Below are 22,183 nucleotides of genomic sequence, written 5' to 3'. Positions count from 1 at the left end.
ATAAATAAATAGAGCCATCATCCAGTAATCCCTGAGAAGTCTGATTATTCCCTTTCCCTAATGCACAGTCACCCTGGTAAAGGGCCAGCCATAGGTCCCATGGGGGAGGCTGAGAGAAAGATTGATAGTATAAATTTTCAGTAGTATACTGGGGTCTTTCCTCAAGGTGACCCTGCCTCCCTTTTATTCAAGGAACTTAGGTTTGTGAACTGACTCAAGTCCGTCTAGAAGTTGATTGAGAGGCTATGACTCTCTGTTTTTATGATTCAAGTTAGACTTTTGTTCACTGGATCTAGAGTTCCTCTGCTTATACAGAACAAATAAGAATTTAGTAAGTTTCCCATCTATTTCACCTGTGAGAGTACCATGATCAACTAGCCCAAACCATACACTATTCTGTAGGTCAGACTTTTCTTTTTTTTTTTTTTTTAAGATTTTATTTATTTGACAGGCAGAGATCACAAGCAGGCCAAGAGGCAGGCAGAGAGAGAGGAGGAAGCAGGCTCCCCGCTGAGCAGAGAGCCTGATGCGGGGCTCGATCCCAGGACCCTGGGATCATGACCCGAGCCGAAGGCAGAGGCTTTAACCCACGGAGCCACCCAGGAGCCCCAGACTTTTCTGATTGCTCCTTTGACTCTGCTATCCGTTATGGTAACCACACCTACCTACCTTGTCTTTGGTGATTGAGGGCCACCACCGGGTCCCTACCACCCCAAAGTCCAATTACTCTCTTTACATTTAGGTTCCCCAAGTCAGGGGCCACAGTTGCCACTCTAAGTTCTGGCCTACAGAGATGAGTGATCAGAGAGCTCATCTCAAGGATGCTGGGGCTCTCCCCAACCCCTGCCCCCACAAATTCACCTCTCACAGTCATAGAGAAAAGTGTGTCCTCTGGAACCTCTAAAGGTGGTCTTAAACAGCAATCCTCTCTAACATTCCGATCTCTGGTAAGTTTTTGACTTCTTTTCTCTATTGTAAACTATAGTTAATGTTAAAATTGTTTATTTCTCCTTTCAATTTTATCCCATTTCGCCTCATGTATTTTAGGACTTTGTTGTTAGGTGCATACATGTTTATAATGATTATATCTTCCTAATACATTGAAACATTTATTGTTATATAATGTTCTTTGTCTTAACAATTTTTGTCTTGCATTTATTTTATCTGATATTAGTATAGCCAATTCAGCTCTATTTTAGTTTTTGTTTGCATGGACTATCTCTTTCTATCCCTCTACTTTCAAGCTATTTGTGTTTTTTTTATATTAAGATTTTATTTATTTATTTGACAGACAGAGATCACAAGTAGGTAGAGAGTCAGGCAGAGAGAGGGGGGAAGCAGGCTCCCTGCTGAGCAGAGAGCCCGATGCAGGACTCGATCCCAGGACCCCGGGATCATGACCTGAACTGAAGGCAGCCACCCAGGTGCCTCAAGCTAATTGTGTTTTTGAGTCTAATGTGACTCTCTTGTAGGCAGCATCTAGTTGGACCATTTTTAAAAAAGACTTTATTTATTTGAGAGAGAGAGAGAGAGAGAGAGCATGAGCAGGGGGAGGGGCAAAGGGAGAGGGAGAAGCAGAGACCCTGAGATCATGCCCTAAGCCAAAGACAAACACTTAATTGACTGAACTACCTAGGCACCCCTAGTTGGATCATTTTTTTTTTAAGATTTTATTTATTTATTTGAGAGAGAGAGAGAGATCAGAAGTAGGCAGAGAGAGAAGGGGAAGCAGGATCCCTGCAGAGCAGAGAGCCCAACATGGGGCTCGATCCAGGGCTGGATCCCAGGACCCTGAGACCATGACCTGAGCCGAAGGCAGAGGCTAAACCCACTGAGCCACCCAGGCACCCCTGGATCATTTTTTTAAAAGCCGTCTGACAATCACTGCCTTTGATGTGAAGAGTTTAATCCATTTACATTTAAGAAATTACTGATAAGGGCTTATTGCTGTCCTGTTGCTTTGTTTTTTATATGTCTATGTCTTCCCTGCCAACAATTTCTCCATTATCAACTTTTTAAATGTTAAATAATGTTTCAGTGTATTATCCAAAATGTCATTTTGCAAATGGGACTGTAAGTAGAAATTAAGGAGGAAATTCCTAGAAGTGGAATTGCTAGGTCAAAGGATGTGAGGAGGAGGCATTTAAACTGATAGGTGTTAGTAGGTGGGTTTTAAATGCTTCTATCAATCTAATTGAATATTTTCCAAAGAGGGCTTTGTGTTTTATTGAAACCATCCATTGGTTTGTTGGAATTTCCTCTTAAACTGTGACTTCCTGGGGACCTAATTATTCAATTACTATATTCCCACATTTTAATGCATGGTAAGAGGCCAGAAGAAGATGTAAAGAAAGAAAAAGGAACCTCTTATCATGTAGTGACAGGAATATTGGAAAATGAGGAACCAAATAGGATCAGGAAATTTTAATGTAGCTGTGCAAACCCAGGAGCCCTGTGAACTGACTTCAAGCATTTAGAGGGCCCCAGAATCTTGCTACAAAAAGGGAAGCGGAGGTGGGGAGGTTCTCTGAGTCGCTATATAAAAAAGGAAGTTGAGTCCTCGAGTTAAGTTCATAAATCAGTAGCTGAACTTGGACAAACTTTTACTGAACACTTACTGTGTGGTGGCATTATTCTTCCCTTGGGGAAGACTGTGTGTGATGTGAACAAAGCCAACCTCTGTGCATGTGGAATTTTCCTTTATAAATACTTAAGGTAGTGAATACATTCATGTATTCTACATCCCATTTTTTAAAATATTATTATTATTATTTTTTAAAGATTTTATTTATTTGTCAGAGAGAGAGGGAGAGAGAGCAAGCACAGGCAGACAGAGAGGCAGGCAGAGGCAGAGGGAGAAGCAGGCTCCCTGCCGAGCAAGGAGCCCAATGTGGGACTTGATTCCAGGACGCTGGGATCATGACCTGAGCCGAAGGCAGCTGCTTAACCAACTGAGCCACCCAGGCGTCCCATAAAAATATTATTTTTTTAAGATTCTATTTTTAAGCAATCTCTACACCCAACATGGGGCTTGAACTCACAGTCTGGAGATGGAGTGACAAGCTACATTCACTGAGCCAGTCAGTGCCCCTCTTCATCCCATCTTTTTTTTTTTTTTTTTTTAAGATTTTACCCATTTGAGAGAGCGAGAGAGTGGGAAAGAGCATCAGGAGCGAGGAATGGCAGATGGAGAGGGAGAAGCAGACTCCCCACTGAACAGAGAGCCCGAGACTGGGCTGGATTCCAGGACCCAGGGATCAGGACCTGGGGTGGAAGTAATACGCCTAACCGACTGAGCCACCCAGATGCCCCCTTCATCCCATCTTAATGGACAGTATTTCCTTAAAGGAAATTCTAGGCCCAGAGAGGACAAGTCACTTGTACAAAGTCACACAGCTGGCAGGTGTCCAGGTCTGAATTTCAACGCACAAGTGCTCCCAATCACTTTGTTATATACTGCTTCTGAATAGTAAGATTAAAAGTTATGTAGTTATAATTAATAATTACAATATGTCATGTTATTATAGCTAATATAATTATATTAATAGTTAACATTATTATTATGATTATCGTCAGAAGCAGCAGCAATCACCATTACCCTGAGCCAGGCTCCCTACTAAGGACTATCCCCATTCCTTTTATTCAAGCAATAAATACTGAGCACTGGTTCTGTGCCAGGAAACCCCATTTTACACATGGGGAAATTGAGGCAGGGAGCTTCTCTCAGAGATGGAGGTACATTGTCCCTGCCAAACCTCCTCAACTGGGTGTTCCGACACCACCTTTGTAAATCAACCAGATAGTACTCAATTAACCCGAGGCACAGTCACCACCCCTACGGAAGCAACCACCGCAGCCACGCCGCCGGGCGCCACTAAACAGCGGTTGGGGCGGGACCACGTCCTCGTGCGGCGGGCGAGACGGCGGTTAAAAGCCCCGCCCCCCGCGCGTGCGTGCTAGGTGTTCTGCCGGCCTGCTCGGCTGCGGGCGTCCGGGCGCGGTTGGAGGCGTCCGCGAGGAGCGCGCGCGCCTGCGCCGGCGTCGGGCTCGCGCACGCGCACCTTCGCCGGCGTCGGGCTCGCGCACGCGCACGACGGTGGCGGCGGCGGCGGCGGCGGCGGCGGCGGTTCCTGCCGGGAGCTGCGAGCGGCGGGCGGCTCCGAGGGGAGAAGCGGCTCTGAGGGGCTCGGCGGCAGCGGCGGCTCGGCACGCGTGGCTTTTGTCCCGGCTCGCGCCGCGGCAGGCGTTTCAGTCCGGTTTAGGAGCGTGGGCGCGGCGGCGGCGGCAGCTCGAAGCCTGCGGCCTAGGCCTCAGCGCGGCGGCGGGCTCGAGTGCGGCGGGGAGCCGGTCTGAGGGCCCTACTCGGCGGCACCATGAGCGTGGAGGCGTACGGGCCCAGTTCTCAGACGCTCACCTTCCTGGACACCGAGGAAGCCGAGCTGCTCGGCGCCGACACACAGGGCTCAGAGTTCGAGTTCACCGACTTCACTCTCCCTAGCCAGACGCAGACGCCCCCGGGTGGCCCCGGCGGCCCCGGAGGAGGTGGCGCGGGCGGCCCGGTTGGCGCGGGCGCAGGAGCTGCGGCCGGACAGCTGGACGCGCAGGTGAGCTGCACATGGCGGCGCCGGAAGCCCGGGCCGGGCCTCGGCGCCCGGGAACTTTCCCCGGGTCCTGCACTCTGGCCGGGTCCGGAGTAACCTGTCCCTGGTCTTCCACTCAGGCCCGGGCTGACCTTCCCCGGGTCCCCACATTCCGGCCGAATCCGGAGTAACCTGCCTAGGTTCTCGGTCTTCAGCCGGGCCCAGGTAGATCTGTTTAGAGTCCGGCTCTGGTTCGGTCCGGGTGATTTGCTCAAGACTATCTCAGGCCGCGTCTTAGGTCACCAGCCCGAAGTCCCTTCCGGGCGTGTCCGAGGTGACCTGCCCTCGGTCTGTCCCTGGCCAGGTCGGAGGTGATCTGTCTCCGGGTTTCCCTCCTGCTGGGTTCGTGCCTTGCTCAAGCCGGCTCCCGGGGTGGTGATCTGCCCCGTTCCCCTTGTGGCGGATTCGTTCTCCCTGCCCCACCCCCCACCTGTGGTTCCCCCACCCCCCCAATCATGCCCGCTGAGCCACGGGTTCAAATTTACCCGGGCTCGGGGACGCTGGAGAGGGGAGGGTCGAAGCTCCCCTCCCAGAAACGGAATTTTTTCCTCCAGTGGAGAAGCTCATATGCGGTAACTATTGAGATTATTCGAGAGACAGGTTGCGTTTTGTTTTTCCTCCTTGCATTGCCTGTTGCTGAAACCGACCTGTTATGTAACTCTACAGCCCTGCCTTGGAAAAGTTAGGCTTGAGTTTTTTCCTCCAGTGGGGCAGTGATAGTGGGTTTTACATAAATGGTACTGCCACGTTGGACAGTTTGTTTTCAGTGATGTGAATGTTTAGGGAAAGCTACTTAAGTATTTTAAGTTTGGGTTTGTGTTATGGGAGTATCACGCTCAGCCTTCTTGAACCTAGGCCCCTGCCCTGAAGAGGCAGAGGGAACTGACTGGTGTCTTGGGCTGGGATCCCTTGTCACAGGAGTCCCTTGGCATGAGGACCCACTCTCAGGGCTGGGGGAGCCACCCCATCTCAGCCACAGTGAGCTCAGACTCTGGGAGGGCTTGCATTCTAGTTGATTGAGTCACTCCCGTGGGTAGACCACCCACTTAGATTTTCTTTTAGCCCCTAATAGAAGCAGAAAACATTTGACTCAGATTCCTTAAAAATAGATGCCTGATGGGCGGAGCATCAGGGAGACAGGTGTGCAAGTATGTATGTTTTTTCAGTTTGGTTTACATATGGTGGAGGAAGGTAGAGTCGGGAGAGTTTGCCTGGAGAAATCAATGAGCTGTTGGAGGCTCATAACAACACCTGTAGTTTCATACTCTGTAGACCTCTCTTGTTTCCACAGCTGTGAAAAGGGGGTATAGGAGTTTCATTTTTGTTGTTTTTAAACATACACGAAATCTGGACTCATGTTTAGGTGGACCAGATAGCGCTGTCTATAACTTGTCTAGAAGGCTGAGGAGAAAGAGCTCTCAGTTGAGCGGTGTGCCATGATTCATGGCAGCTCAGGAATGGGAAAGGTAATTGTTCTATTGGAAATTCTTTTTAAACTGTAACTAATGTAATACAACAGCTCTGACTTAAAGTTTTGTTCCTTGCATTCTATGTGCAATTAATTGCAGGGTGTGTCCTTCTCTTTAAGTTGAAATGATCTGTTTTTCTGCACCTGGACACTGAGCTGTGTAAAATAAGACCTTAAAACTCTCCACTGTAGGTAGATGTTGAGTTGAGCTCACTTGAGTTCTGATGACATCAGAAGGGTTTATCCTTCCTTACCTTTAGTTAACTCTGATGACCCACTCACCTATAGCCTACCTCTTGTGTTTGGGACATGGGAGTAATTACCTTTGTATCGCAGGAGAAGGCCCTGAATTTGGGGACAGAAAAGTCTGAATAGAATTGGAAAATGGAAAAAAGTTGAGTATCTCCTGTGCCAGTTGGTGGCATTGGCTGCCTACAACATCTGGGATTTTCCTTATTTGTCCTCAGGAGTTGGCTGTGTAGCTAATGGTATGATGGGGCTTTCAGAAAGACTCAAAAAACCCATTCTGAATGCCTTTTGATTTTATCTTACTGGGTGAGTGGCTGTGACTTATCAAATGCTGTGCATCCCCTTTTGTTTCACAGCTTTCTTGAGATAGAATTCATAGACCATAGGGTTTGCCCATTTAGAGTGTACAGTTCAGTACCTTTTAGTACTTCACAGGTGTGCAGCCATCTCCATAATCAATTTTTGGACATTTTCATCACCCTGAAAAGAAACCCACACCTCTTAGCCTGTTCGTCCTGCCTTCTCCAACGCGAAGCAAGCACTAATCTTAATGTCTCGGGTTTACCTACTGAGGACATTTGATATAAATGATAACGTGTGGTCTTCTGTGTCTGGCTTCTTTTTACTGAACATGTTTCAAGGTTCATCCGTTGTGTAACACGAATCTACTCCCATTTCTTGCTGGGACTGAATAATATTTCATAGTACAGACAGACTACATTCTGTTGATTCGCTTACCTGATGGTGAACATTTGGGTTGTTTCTGCCTTTAGTTGTTAATAGGTAATGCTGCTATGGACATTCACGTGCAAGTTTCTGTGCGGCGGTAGGTGAGTTTGCTGGGTTGTGTGGTACCTCTGTGCACGACCCTTCCAGGAGCTGCCAGACTGTTTCCCAGCATGCAGCCACATTTGATACCAGTTTTGCTTAGTTGGTTTTACCTGAAAGTTTGTTTAGAGGCGGAATGTGTGTCCCTGCCAGAGTAGGAGAATGGCAAGCCTAGGTGACTCCTGCTGAGCTCTGAGTCCATTCAAATAACACTTGTTTTCTTTCCTTTTTTTTTTTTTTTTTTTATTAACATGTAATGTATTATTTGTTTCAGGGAACATTTGTATTCTTGTTTAGGAAGTAAAACTGGTATTTCTTAAAGCCCTTGAGATCCTGGGATGAAAAGTGCTGACATAATCCTGCCAAGTGTCTTAAGATACAAGGGACCATTTTCTTTTGCTTATCTAAGTCTTTCCTGGGCCATTTCCCTACCCCTTAAAGGGCAGGAAAGGTAATTTCAGAAGTGCTTTGCATAATAGCTGGTATTACAAACCTTCTGCCGTGTCTAGTTGTTATATTTCCTTTTGATGGTCACTACTGTCATGTTTTTTTCAAATATGGGAATTACAGTAAAAATCTGAGTTGGGAACACTACCTGACTTTAAAAGGAAGAAAGAACGAACAAACTATTGATACACACAGTGATGTGGCTGCATCTCAGAATAATTACACAGAGTAAAAGTATTGTGACCAAAAAAGTGTATACTCTGTGATTCTGTTCATAAAAAGCTCTAGAAAGTGCTAGCTAACTAGTAGTAATAGAAAGCAGATCAGTGGTTGGGGGTAGGGGGAAGGAGGAAGGGATGACAAAGGGCATAAGGAGACTTGGTGGTAGATGTATTCATTATCTTGATTGTGGGTGTTTACATACATTGATGTATGTCAGTTTATAAAATGTACACTTTAAGCCTGCACTGTTTATTGTATGTCAGTTATACCCCAGTGAAACTTGAAGACCACCTGGAGATACCATTACCCACTCATAAGAGTGGCTCAAATTTTTTAAAAGGCTGGATGGAAAACCACTTGGAACTTTCATACCTTGCTGGTAGAATGGTTCACACCCACCTCTGTGGTCCAACAGAGAAGCAAAGGCAGTTGTCCACACGTGGGGCTGCTCTGAGTGTTTATAGCTGCTTGGTTCATGAGAGCCCCGGATGGGAGACAGCCCCAGTGGCCATCCGCAGGTAAACAGATCAGCAGAGGCTCCTCATCATTTGTAGTCTTCTCTAAGTAGACTCCGTGCCCAGCTTGGGGCTTGAACTCATGACCCTGAGGTGAAGCGTTGCTTGCTCTACGAACTGAGCCAGTCCCTATCAGTTGTAGTCTTGAGTACATACACTTGGGCTGCTTTTTCCTATTTAAGCAGTGAGATACTTGGCTAGAGTTGCTACTTGGTCTTCAGAACCATAGTTGTGACTGCCTTCAGAATTCATCGTGGAAGGTACTGTGCTAACATATTCATGACCAGCTAGGTAAACAGATCATCTTCTGCTTACTGGCATGTAGCTTATGAAGAGGAGGAATGAGTTTGATACAGTCCAGGGGTTCCTGAAAGTGGTGAGTTAAAAATTTGAGTGACTTTTTCCATCAGGTTTCGTGAACACTCAGTTCAGCTGTGATATAAGCACACCTTGAGAAAATTGGAGATAAAAGGCTGATAAACTTTCAGGAGCTCTGGCAAGTGTTCGTCCGGCACTTTCCCCTTATTGGATTTCCTGGGTTTGTTTCCAGATGGTTAGAACTCTATGGGCGATTAGGGGAGAGGAAGGGCTTTGTGTCAGTCACATAAGCAAAATGACTTTTTACTTTACCCCAATTTCTTAACCCAGATTCAGTATGATAGAAGGCAAAATTAACACTAGTACAATATCAATATATTTTTTAAAGATTTTATTTGTTTATGACAGAGATCACAAGTAGGTGGGGGGGGTGGGGAGCAGGCTCCCTGCTGAGCAGAGAGCCTGATATGGGACTCAGTCCCAGGACCCTGGGATTATGACATGAATTGAAGGCAGAGGCTTAACCCACTGAGCCACCTAGGCATCCCTACAATATCAGTATTAACCGAAAAAGTTCTCTTTCTGGCTCCCACAACAACAACAAAAAGGAGACATCTTTCTAATTGCTTTATTGAGGCATGATCGCATACTGTAGAGTCTCTTGTTTGTATGTGTGCAGCTCAGTGTTTCCTAGTAAATTTGGGGAGTTTGGGATCCTAGTAAATTTGGGGAGTTTGATCATCCCACAGTTGTTCATGGTCTTTGATTCTCCTTCACTTCTCTTTTTCTTTTCTTCTCCTTCATTTTTGCTCCTGTTAATCTTTGTAGTGTGTTCTCAGTGGCTCTAAGGTAGGGAAATGGAGTGATCCTGTGCTCAGCCATTCCCAGCCACATGTTGGGGAGATTCACTGCCCTGTGTGCTGGGCCCTCCACTTGAGCCTGGCCACACTGCTTTCAGGGTGAACCTGGGTGCCCTCATATACCTGTTCATGTTTACTCTTGTCCCCACTATACAGGCTGTCAGGCCAGGCTCTTTGGCATGGTCCTTGGCTCTTGCCACTCTCAGCAGTTCTTACCTCCTTGCCTTGCTGAGCTCTGTGAGGGCTGGAGGTCAAAGTGAATCCTTTGCCATCTGTAGTTATTTTGTTAGAGATGACAGGTGCTGGCCAGACTGCAGTTGACCTTAGGGATCATGAGGACCCAGAAAAGGGAGTGGTTTGCACTGCACAGGGAAAGCCTTTATAAGTAGTGGTCCTTGAGTTGTTCAGGAAGGCATGCCTCCTAGGAAGAGGGGTGAGCATGGGGACCTACACTTGGCTTGGTGTAGAGGGAGAGTGGGTGCAGACACAGGCAGGGATGCCATGCCAAGGGGCTTGGGCTGAATCGTGGGGCCTCATGGAGCTGTGGAAGTGCTGGGACCTCACTTCCTTGGAGAAAGGGCCCTTAGGATGGTGGGTCGACACGGCAGAGTGTGGGTAAGGCCAGAGGGGAGTGCAGGCAGAGTGGCATGGTGCTCAGATGTTTGCCCATGTGCGCTAGTGTGTGTGCATGAGCTACCACTGTACCAGGTGGCCAAAGTGGCCACTCCTCCTGGGACGGGTTCACTATATTGGATACCCTGTTGGCCCTGAGTCCTCAGAAGGAATTATAGCTAGAGCAGACATGAGTTTCTGTGTGTGGTTTTCATCAGGGCCCAGAATCCCCCAAGGGTGAGGCAGGGCTCTCCTCTGATGGGAGGTGTGAGGTGGTGCTTCTGGTTAGCGGAGCCTTTGGAGGCACGGCCCTGAGAGGAAGGGCAAGAGACCCCACCAGGGCAGCACGCACAGAGGCTGGAGGGGGCAGATTCTGGGCTGTGGCTCTCAGCTGGGGGGGGCAGTTGGGGTGGTCACCATAGCAGGGTGGTCTTTTGGTGGTGGGCGGTAGTCCTGACTACAGAGAAGGGTCCTGACACCCAGCTCTGCTCAGTGGGACCCAGAACAGAATGTAGCCTAGAAGGTGCAGAAGGGCAGCGAGTCTGGCTGAGTCTTTGGTGTTCCTTTCCAGGTCTCAGAGTCCCCCTCTTGGAGGGGGGGGGTCTTTGAACTCTTCTTGCCAGAGGAGCTATTGTTGAGAACAGAACCCTGCTACCTCTGATAAATACCGAGGTCCTAAGTCCTGGGACCCCATGGCTGGGAAAGGGTCATTGTGCCATTCATATGTGTCGGTCTGGTAGCAGCTTGTGAGCTGGACTACCAAGGCAAGCCAGGCTTCTAAGGATCCCTGCAGACTGTTGCCAGGATGGCTTCTAGACATAGGAGGCTTGTTGAGCTCTGTGCACAACCCTTTGTCACAACTGAGGACGGCACCTTCCCCTCTGCTTAGCTCTTTGCAGAGCTCAGCTGCCGGGATGACAGTGAATCTGGGGAGGTGGCTTTCCGTATCCTAGACTGGAAGGTGTTTCATCAGAGCTGTGCTTGTTTTCCGTTACTCTTTTTGAGTGTGTGGCTCCATGGAGTTAACCTGGATTCCAGGAGGCCACCTTGTCCAGCCGTATTGTGTAAAAATGTTGATTATGAATTCTCTGTAAGTAAAACAAACCCTGATACCCATTTCCTCAGTTCAGCGGTTGTGAAGATTTTCCTCTCCCCATTTCTCTTCTAAAGCAAATCCATCTTGTCATTTCACCCTTCCTTCTGAGGTTGAGCCATATGAGTTAGTGATATCCAGTCATTGTGACCTATTGTATTTAGCATGCAATTCTAGAAACAGGGCGCCTGTGTGGTTCAGTCGGTTAAGTGTCTGCCTTCAGCTCAGGTCGTGATCCCAGGGTCCTGGGATTGAGCACCCTGTCTCTGCTCAGCAGGAAGCCTGCTTCTCCCTCTCCCACTCCCCCTCCCTCTCTCGCTGTGTCTCTGTATGTTAAATAAATAAATAAAATCTTTAAAAAAAAAAAAAGGCATCTTTCTCTCACAGCACTGCTGTTGTCAGAGGAACAGCACGACAGTTGTTTTTCTGGGATCATCTAATACATGGGGTTTCCCTGACTCCACAGTCAGATTCTCACTAGTCAGAAAATGGCTTGGCTTGGTCTGGTTCTTTGTGAGGTCCAGTATTAATGTGATTGTCTTGTCTCCTGGTCCCGCTGTCCAGGGCAGCCCCTTCCTCTTCCTTTAACACCCCTGAGGTGGGGTTCAGTCTGAGTCATTGTCCTGTGAAGTATCCTGGTTTTTGGACTAAACCCCCATCACACCCTGGCTGCTCCCTGCAGGTGTGGAGTGGGCTCCTTTGAGAGTGGAGATCCCCAGGGCTGGGCAGGCAGGGGCAGCCCCCGATGAGCTGGAGATATTTTGGACATGTCAAGGATACTTGGAGCATTGAAATGAGCTATAGGGCTGAACTCAGCATGCTGACCAGAGAAAGGGTCCACTATAAAGGGAGAGGCCAGTGAAGATCCTTTTCCCTTTCCTTTCCTCTTTGTTTCTTTCCTTCCTTCTTTCTTTTTTTTTTTTAAGATTTTATTTATTTATTTGACAGAGAGAAATCACAAGTAGATGGAGAGGCAGGCAGAGAAAGAGAGAGAGGGAAGCAGGCTCCCCGCCGAGCAGAGAGCCCGACGCGGGACTCGATCCCAGGACCCTGAGATCACGACCCGAGCCGAAGGCAGCGGCTCAACCCACTGAGCCACCCACGCACCCCTCCTCCTTTCTTTCTTAAGATTTTATTTATTTGTCAGCGACTGAGCACAAGCGGGGAGAGTGGCAAAGGGAGAGAGAGAGAAGCAGGCTCCCAGCCGAGCAGGGAACCTCCACCCCTACCCGCCCACCCCCCCCCCCCCCCCCCGCCATGCTGGTTCCCTGCTCGGCTGGGTTACGTGTGGTTAAAACTAATGAATTGAAGGCTAAAGAGACTTCAACAGGTCTTGAATGTAAAAAACTATAAAAGACATTAGGATTTTTGGACATTGGGGAATTGTGACTATGCTTATTAGATAGCAGTATTCTGTCGGTTTCATCAGTATTATTCCTGAGTGGGAGGCTTGTGATTGTGTGGAGAAAGTGCTTGTCTTGGGGCCTGTGATTCTGAAATGCATTGGGAAGATAAACATGTGTGTGCAAAGCAAGTATGGCAAAATAAGAGTGACTGGTGGATCCAGGTGATAGGTGTGTGAGGTGTTCATTCTCTGTAGTTTTGAAACTTTCTCAGAAGCTAGGGGGAGGCCAAAACTTCTGTTAGCCTTTTCCTGAGGGTGAGGCTCAGGGGTTCTGCCACTGCCCCCCTACCTTGAGCCACACTGAGGGAAAGGTGATTTCCCATTCTTTATTTAAACCTTGGGATAAAAGAATACTTGAGGAATTATTTTATATTCCAGCCTTTAGGCTTTTGGATGTGAAGATACAGCCTATACTATGAGGGCCTCCTGGGGTGTGGGCTCCTTTCTAGGTGCTGGGGTGATAGCAGGGACCCTTGCTGTGGGGCCCCACAGATGGGTCAGGGGAGGCCTCCCTAGGAGTTGCCCTGTGCACTGAGATCCAAAGGACCGAGAGCCAGCCATGCAGAAGTCAAGGGACTGTGGCACTGGCAGATTCAGGGACTGAGGGACTGTGAAAGACCCATTTCTTTCTGAGTGGTACAGTACTTTTGGCGTAAAAATCTGTAGCCTAAAAGTTTTTACCAGCACATTTAGGAGTAATTTTTGAATTTACATGCTTTTCCTCTGTGGGTCTGATGTGACCTCTCTTCCTATTACTCTGCTCTGCACAGTCTTGAGTTCTGTAGTCAGTTGTATGAAACAGTCCCTGGCAGAGAGTGTCTGCAGGCCTTGATCAGCTCAGCAGCTCATAAGTTTACTTCAAATAGTACGCAGAGCAGAGGTGAAGAGGGAATCATTTTCCCCGCGATGTGGTGCCTGGAGGCAGGCTTTGCCTTTGGTGGGATGGGGATGGTCCTGTCCTTCAGTTTAGCAGGCACTGGGGTCCTGGCTGGAAGTGCAAGGTTGATAACCTCAGAGGACAAGGTCCCTTCTGTCCTCCCATCATGTCACCTGGCATGGGTTGTGGACCTTCTCTGTGCTGCGCACTCTCTAGTGCTTTGTTTTAACTAATTTAATTATAGTTTCTAAGGTCAAATGTATTTTTTTTAAAAGATTATTTATTTATTTATTTGACAGACAGAGATCACAAGTAGGCTGAGAGGCAGGCAGAGAGAGAGGAGGAAGCAGGCTCCCCGCCGAGCAGAGAACCCGATGCAGGGCTCGATCCCAGGACCTTGGGATCATGACCGGAGCCGAAGGCGGCTTTAACCCACTGAGCCACCCCGGTGCCCCTAAGTCAAATGTATTTTTGAAGTTAATGTTTATCTTAAAACTTTCCAGAGAGTAGAGGGAGAAACTAACAAGCCAGCTGTAGAAGTCAGTTTGTATTGTGGCCAGATCATAGCTGGGGAGGAGTGGGGCTGAGTGGGAGCTGGAAGTGGGTGTGTGGAGGGGGGGTGCGCATGCACACGTTTCCCAACCAGGAGGCTACAGGGCTACTGGGCCTTGGGAAATCTGGACTCTTCTCTCCAGCCTCCCCAGCTTTAGAGAGGTGTGGAAAGTCTACCTGACCTTATATCTGTATCATGTTGTCTCCCAAGAGTTCTGAGAGCAGACCCAAATTTCCTGCCCCTTATTAATCGGAAGGGGTGTGGTGTGGTACAGGGCAGGATGTGTTCTCTGCTGGTTCATGCCTCCCCATGAGGAGGAGGGGAGGTGAACTGGGATCTGAGGAGGGGAGGTGAACTGGGATCTGAGGCCCAAATGGGGCAGGAGTGGGTTGAAAGAGGGCCCCTGGATGGTGTGCACTTTTCTATATTACTCTAGGTACTAATTCTGTTATTTCAGGGAGGTAAATATTCAGATATCACCAAGGGCATTTATTTATATGTAAAAGCTTATGCAGCCTGGTAAAAAATTTTATGAGTTGTTTTAGACAAGGAATCTGTAAGCATTTTCTTAAAGGACTAAATAGTAAATATTCTAGACTTTGTGGGACAAGAGGCAAAATTGAGGATATTATTAGTTATTTAATCCAACCATTTAAAAATGTAAGTGTCATTTTGAGCTTGAGAGGGGGGGTCCTGCATGCTGATTCTTTACTGGACTACCTTAGCCCTCTGTTGATCCTAGGTTTTACGGAGTTTTTCTGCTGAGATTAGATTGGAAAAGTAGCACATTTCTCTTTGGAAAGGTGAAAGCTGATCAAAGTGAAGTCATAGAAGGTGTCAATACCCATTTATCCAAGCTCAGGTTACCAGAGCTATGGAAAGAATAGTTTCAGAGCAAGTAAAAAGAAGTTCAAGTTTCGTAATATTCTTAAAAACTCTGTTACCTCAAATACTTGATAAACCAGTTTATTGGGTTTAAGGGGTCACAAATGTCGGTTTCTAATTGCTGCCTTCTGTATTGTGATATGTGTACTTCCTTCACTGCCGTTAAGGTGAAATCCAGGTGCCATAACTTGGCTACAGAGTTTCGGAAAACCAACCAGTGAGTGTGCCTGGGCACAGTCACACCAGGAGTGACCCCTGCGGGTGGCCTCACACTAGCGTTTCCACCGCATGTGTCAGGAGAAGTGTTGTGAAACAGAGAGGTGACTTTTTTAAAGTGATGGTCAACTATCAGAATTTCAGAGCACAACTCAAAAAATCAAACAGTCGATTAAAAATGGGCAAAGGACTTCTTTTTTCCAAAGAAGATACAGGTGGCCAAGAAACAGACGAAGAGATGCTCAGTTTCATTCACTATCAGAGAAATGCAAATCAAAACCGCTAAGAGACATCACCTCGCATTCACTAGGATGGCTATTTAAGAACAAACAAAAATGATAATGGGTATCGAAGAGGCTGTGGAGAAATTTGTAATCCTTGTGCACCGTGGGTGGGAATGGAGAATAATGTAGCTTCTGTGGAAAATACTATGGCAGTTTCTTTTAAAAAGTTACACAGAGAATTACCATAAGATGTGGCAAGCCCACTTCTGGGCATATCCCCAAAAGAATTGAAAATGGGGACTTGGTCTTTGTATACCATGTTCAGAGCAGCCAGAAGGTGGAAGAAACCCAAGAGCCCACTGAAGAATAAATGGATAAACAAAATGTGTGTCTATTTAGTGAAATGTTACTCAGCCTTAAAAAAGGGAAAAAGAAATATTTAATTAATTTTTTTTTTTTTTTTTTGAGAGAGAGCACATATGTGCAGCAGTGGGGGGGGAGAAGATGGAAAGGGAGAGAGAGAGAATCTCAAGCAGGCTGCACACCCAGCTCGGAGCCTGACATGGGGCTTGATCTCACACTCCTAAGATCATGACCTGAGCTGAAATCAAGAGTCAGATGCTTAACTGACGGAGCCACCCAGGTGCCCCAGCCTTAAAAAAGGAAATTCTGACACCTGCTACATAAAACATGGATGAGTGTTGAGGACATTGTGCTATTTGAAACAAGCCAGTCACAAAAGACAAACTATGAGACATTTATATGGTGTCTCTAAGGTAGTCACATTCACAGAGACAGAAGTTAGAATGGTGGACTCTGGGGGCTAGGGGAGGGGAATGAGGAGCTGGTGTTTAATGGGGACAGATGAAAATTGGGCAGATGGAAAAGTGCTGGAGAAGGATAGTGATGATGGTTGCAGAATAATATGAATGTACTTAATGCCACTGAGCTGTGCACTTAAAAGTGGTTACAGTTGGGACGCCTGGGTGGCTCAGTTGGTTAAGCGGCTGCCTTCGGCTCAGGTCGTGATCCCAGGGTCCTGGGATCGATTCCTGCATCGGGTTCCTAGCTCAGCGGGGAGCCTGCTTCTCCCTCTGCCTCTGCCTGCCACTCTGTCTGCCTGCGCTCACTCTGAGAAATAAATAAATAAAATCTTTAAAAAAAAAAAAAAGTGGTTACAGTGGTTTGCACACAGTTTTAAAAAGAGATCAGGGATTCCCAAAGAAGTGCTTGTAATTATGTTACAGCACCATCTTTGCATTAAAATTCAAAAGTTGATTTTGATTTTTCTTTTTTCAAATAAAGTGTAGTTTTCTTCCATTTAACCTGGTTGTTGCCTACATGAAAAAAGCACGTTAAAGTAGTGGCAGAAGCTGTGAAATGGGGTTCGGGTCTGGGCTGAGACCATAATAGACAAAGATGTTGACCCCCTACTTAACCCAAATTCACTGCTGCAATTTCCAGAATGCTCCCTAGGGCATTCTCCATTCCCACCTGCCCCCCTCCATCCCTAAATGAACTGCTGTCTTTTTTGTTGTTGTTGTTAAGATTTTATTTTCTTATTTATTAGAGTGCAAGTTTGTGAGTTGCAGGGGGCAAAGGGGGAGGGAGAGGAGGAGGGAAGGAATCCCAAGAAGACTCAGCAGCATGGAGCCCAGAAGCACAGGCTTGATCCCATGACCTTGAGATCATGACCTGAATCCAAGAATCCAAGGCTCAAGAATCCAAGGCTCAACTGACTGAGCCCCTTAGGTGTCCCCGAACTGCTGTCTTTAGAATCTTAGAGGTGACTTGGCTGGAGCTGTGGAGAGGGAAAGGCCCTGTGGGCACTGCTGGACTGAGCTGCACTGGCCTGAGCTGGCCCCACACGGCATGGCTCTAGGTGGCAGGGGCTCTTAGAGGGAGGGGGGCTGGTGTCTGATCCTCTCCCACAGTTCAGAGAAACCTGGCACCTGCCTTGGGGCTCCTGTCATTCCTCCCTGTCCTTGTCACCACTCCACGCCCTTGCTGCCTGACCCAGCCTCATGTGGGAGATGTGTCATCCCCACAGGAGGGGGAAGATAACAAGGACTATTGACTGCCACCCAGGGTTCCTGGAGATGGCTTTAGGAGTGCCTGTTACTCTGGCGAACTGAGTCTGTGTGCCTCTGAATGGACATGTGAGCTCAGCACAAGTGCCTGTGAAATTCATGGCTTGTTGTTAAAGTTGCCTGTTCGTACGTTTTTGCTATTGTAACATATAAAAGGTAATATGTGTAGTAAGGATATAGCCTGAGTTCAGAAGGTAATCCTAAACATTGAACTTCTAATTCATAATGAAGATGGTCTGCTCTCTGGAAAGGGAAACTGGCAGCGGAGGAAGTATGTTGACTAACGGGGTAACTGCTCTCTCACATCTTCAGTGGACACAGCCTTTTCTTCTGGCTTAGGCTTTGGCGGGAACCTTCACTCTGGTGGGATTCCAGGCCTTGTGGCCTGACATTGTGCAACTGTCCCCAGAGGGGATTGCGTCTGCTTTGTATAAAGTCATCTTGCTCCTTGCGACTCCCCGTCATGGGAACAAAGCATCATCTTCAGCATCCCAGTTTGGTCATGGCTCCGTGACCAGGTGGGGTTGGACCTGGATATGCAGGAGGCAGGGTGGATGACCTAGGCCACCAGCACCCTGTTTTTGGCCAGGTAGGTTTAATAGGGAGGTGGGAGAGTGTGAAAAGTCCATTCAGAAGAAGCTGAACTCTCTCAAGGTGGAGAGCAGGCCAGCGCTTCATGGGAAGGTCGTCATGGCTGCTCATTCGGGGGGAAGCTGTGGGCCTGGTCTAAGGGGCGGAGAGCTGCAGCCTTGCATGGTGATGCTGCTGTTCTGCTGTAGGTCGGTGGACCAGAGGGCATTCTGCAGAATGGGGCTGTGGATGACAGCGTGGCCAAGACCAGCCAGTTGTTGGCTGAGTTGAACTTCGAAGAAGATGAGGAGGATACCTATTACACTAAGGATCTCCCTGTACATGCCTGCAGGTAAGTGCCGATGGCAGAGGCACGGACCCATGTCCTAGAGCTCTTGCGTTCTGAGTGGGTTTGCTGGCTGTGGAAGCCCATGTAAGTTGGTGGATTGTGACATTTGTTAGTCCAAAATAAGAAGGTTCTTCAGGCCAGTGTGTATACATAGTCCTTGTTACTGGGCAGGAGGGTGGAGTCAGCCCTCTCATACCCGATTCACCCAGAGGCCTTCTCTCAGGTCCTGGTGGGTCCCAGTACCTGTCCCACTCACTCATTTGAAATGAGTTACATTTGGTGAGGACTTGGGTTTAGAGAGTAAAAACAGCAGCTAAGATTTCTTTTACAAATAGATGATTGTAGGATACTTTAAAATATCTGCCTCTCTGATGAGTTCAAAATTCCCCCAAAGTTGGTATTAAATAGCCAGTGGCTAGAACTGCTTGTTGACCAAATTTGGAATTCTCACCTAGAGCAGGACCCATCCCTTGTATTTGAACCCATAAGATGAGACTTGTGTTTAGTTTTTTGTTACACATACACAAGGAAATTGAAACCAAAAGAGATGAATTGATCTTGTTCAGGGCACTTGGCCAGTCAGGCCACTCTGGGCCTGAGCCATGTCACTGTCTTGCCGACCTCCCAGGCCGCTGCTCCTTGGAAGGTTGTACCCACCACAGGACAGTGCTGCTCTGTTCCCTGCTTTGTCGGGAGACATTTTTTTTTTTTTAAACTTTATTTTGGGTTTTTGTTTTTAACTTTATTTTGGCTCTTTTTCTTACTTGTTTGCAAATGTTTTTACGTATGTGTTAATGATGTTTTCATGTTTCTGTTATCTACACATTTGCCGATGAAGTGGTTCTGGTAAAGCTGCAGGTGCTTAGTTTGCATATGCCCTTACCCACCCGCTGTCCCCATGGTGTTGGGGGGTTGGAGGGAAGGTTCTTGGCTGGAGCACATTATAGTTTGAGACTGAGGCTTGGCTTCATACACATACAGAATTCTGTGGTGAGCTGGGTTTTGTTTTTGATGTGTTTGTTGGTTTTCAGAAGAATGAGGCTGGGGGCTCTCTGAGGTGCTCAGGCTGCAACCCGCACCCGGCGACCCTCTTCTGCTGGGTCTGAGCTGAGCGTTCCCAGGAGCATGGCGCCCTCTGCCGGGAAGTGGAGCGTCTTTTGAACACAGCGTGGTCCCAGCTTAACTCTGTGTGCCCCGAGCCAGGGATGCTGATTTCCCTGCTTAAATCAGGGCTCCTGAAACTTAAGTCCAAGGTGGGGTAGCTAGGGATTGCTTTGGGGTGTCAGACTTCTGCTGTTGGGTTCCCCTGGCACCTTCCACAGCTCTCATCCCCCACCTGGCAGAGGCTTTGCTGTTTCCTAGGGCATCTCTCTCCGGAAGCCCCACAGCACCCTGTACCCCTTCCCTGCATTTGCAAGATCAGGACGCCTCTGCAGTTAACTGATTGGATTTTGCTAGTGGGATCGTTGGGTTTGAGTATGTGTTTAATGAAAAATTTTAAAATGTTGTAAGAGGAAAGAATTTTACATCCTGCCAAATTAAAACCAGAGAGAGACCTTCCAGCTTTAACTGTTGATGTTTTGACTTTTTTAGTTACTGCGGAATACACGATCCTGCTTGCGTGGTTTACTGTAACACCAGCAAGAAGTGGTTCTGTAACGGGCGTGGAAATACTTCTGGCAGGTAGATAATCAGACCGCGCATGTGTCTTTAATCAGTGCTGTGCTCAGATTTGTGTGTAAATTATGGAAATGTTGAAGCAAAAGCACAATATAAAATCACGCTAACAAACCTGGTTTTTTCCCTCCTCTGTGACTGGTTTAACTTGAAACAGATGGTGGTGTGTGAATGCCTTAATGTATTTACCCTTGATTTATTCTCTGTGGTTCTTTTATTATGCAAGTAGGGTTGGCTTAATTCTCATTCCCAGTTTTTATTTATATTTTTCTGCAAGATGAGCTCCTGGCACACCCATTCATCTTCATTACTGGGTGCATGGGGAGGATGTTCCCAGGACAGTAATGGGCATCCATGGGAGCCGCTTCCTGAGAAGGCTCCCTCTGGCCTTAGCTCATCGGAGCAGTCCTGAGGCTAATATGGGCCAGATCCTGAATCATCGGATTAAATTAAGTTCACTTGACTATCGTCTCTGGGCTTCCCTTCCTGCTGTTGATCAGCAGCAGCTGTGACTAGGTCTCTTGTTTTGTGTTTTGTGTTTGGGGTGAGACCAGTTTTGTGCTGGTGCTTGGATTCCAGCACAGAATCCAGTCCTGGTGTCCCTCCAGAGCTGCCGTGCTGTGTGACAGCTCACGCTACTGTCACAGAGGTGCAGAGCAGAGTCTTTTAGGGCTCCAGGCCGCTAGCAAGAAAGCAGCATCTTCTGGGGTTCGTGTTTTGGAGACATACAGTGACAAAAGCCAATAGGCAGGTTTATTTGCACAGAGTCCCCACCCTTCCTGTGTCTTCCACAGCTGCGTGCCAGGGCTCACTATCTTGTGCTGCCTGAGGACACAGTGGTCAGATCTCAAGTCGTCTTAGAGTTAGCAATGCAAACTGTGGGATTCTGGATGAGGCAAAATGGGCTGATGTTTAATTCTACAGATTTGAAAGAAAAAGCGTCTTCAGGGTAACCAGATTCATGTCCCATTATCAGAATGTTCTGGGTAATTTCATCATTACTGTGGTTGCATTAGTTCCTCTCCTTCAGGAAAAGCAATTAAATAAAACTTCTTAGCTGGCAACCCCATCTTCCGGTCAGCAGAGCCAAGATCAGGGAAGTTAGTGAAAGGCCTCTAAGAGAAAACAGACTCCATCAGCCAGCACTGAGTGTTTGCATGAGGCCAGATGGTAGAAATGATGGGACAGCCACTTGCCTTCAGGGAGCTTCCAGTATAATGGGGTGAGGTGGGTGTAGAAAAGACAGGAGGAAGTCAGTCTGGTAAAATGCCCAGTTGTGACAGCTTCAGAAGAGAGGGTGCTCTGTGGGTACAGAGAGTGGTGACAGCTGGTTAGATAATCTGACTGGCTTCCTGGGCTAGAACAGGCTAGAGAGGGTTGGAATGTGGAGCCTGAGCCGAAGCTTGCAACAGCAGGGCTTTCCCCGAGGTGCGGCCAGGCGGTATCTGACAGACCCGCAGCATGGCTGTAGGTAGCTGGGGGAGACTAAGGCAGAGCCATGCACCATGCGTGGACCCCAGGCGAGGCCAGCTTGTCTTAGGTGGAATTCATAAGCCCTGGGTGTCGGTGAGCTGTGTCCCGGAAATGGGAGGGACAGCAGAATCCTGGCCACGCGGCAGCAAGGAAGGAGCCGGGACAGCGTGGTTTCAGAAGGTTCAGAGCCGGCCCTGTGCTTCCTGAGAGTAGCCCTGAGCCCCACTGCTCTATACTTTTTACTGCCCTCAGGTTTCTAATATGTTTGGTTATCAAGTTTCCTGGCCTGCAGCAAGGTAGGAGGGGCTGTTGCTCCTGAAAGCAGGCACAGGGACCCGGAGAAGCAATGGAAAGCAGCAGCAGCCGAGAAGCCTCAGCAAGCCGAGAAGAGCCGTGGAAGGGGCAGGCCTCTTGCCTCTCTGGGACAGCAGCTTTGGCCCTAGCCATAAGTTCATTCACGCCCTGTATGGAGGATTTCAGAAAGCAGGAACTAAAAAAAAGGAGCAGGAACTATGTGAAACATGTTAGGAAAGTTTTCCTTAAAGGCTGTTCAAGTCGGATTGATTTTTGCGCTCAGTGGGGAACCAGTTCAGGGGCGGGCTGGTCCCCTGG

General features: G+C 47.9%; 1 protein-coding gene across 2 annotated transcripts in view; it reads left to right on the top strand.

Moving 5' to 3' along the window:
* The first annotated feature begins 4,144 nt into the window (after positions 1–4,144).
* Positions 4,145–22,183, top strand: part of UPF1 (UPF1 RNA helicase and ATPase) — a 38,245-nt gene continuing 20,206 nt past the window's right edge. The window contains exons 1-3 of one of the 2 annotated variants that reach the window (XM_044253862.1): positions 4,145–4,604; positions 18,282–18,424; positions 20,015–20,104. In XM_044253862.1, the coding sequence (XP_044109797.1) occupies positions 4,374–4,604; positions 18,282–18,424; positions 20,015–20,104 (464 nt within the window). In that variant the 5' untranslated portion in view covers positions 4,145–4,373. The remainder of the gene's footprint in view (positions 4,605–18,281; positions 18,425–20,014; positions 20,105–22,183) is intronic. The other variant, XM_044253863.1, reaches the window with a different exon arrangement.

Source organism: Neovison vison, chromosome 6 (assembly GCF_020171115.1).
Source record: "Neovison vison isolate M4711 chromosome 6, ASM_NN_V1, whole genome shotgun sequence".
Taxonomy (NCBI): Eukaryota; Metazoa; Chordata; class Mammalia; order Carnivora; family Mustelidae; genus Neogale; species Neogale vison.
This window is presented reverse-complemented; position numbering and strand designations above follow the sequence as displayed.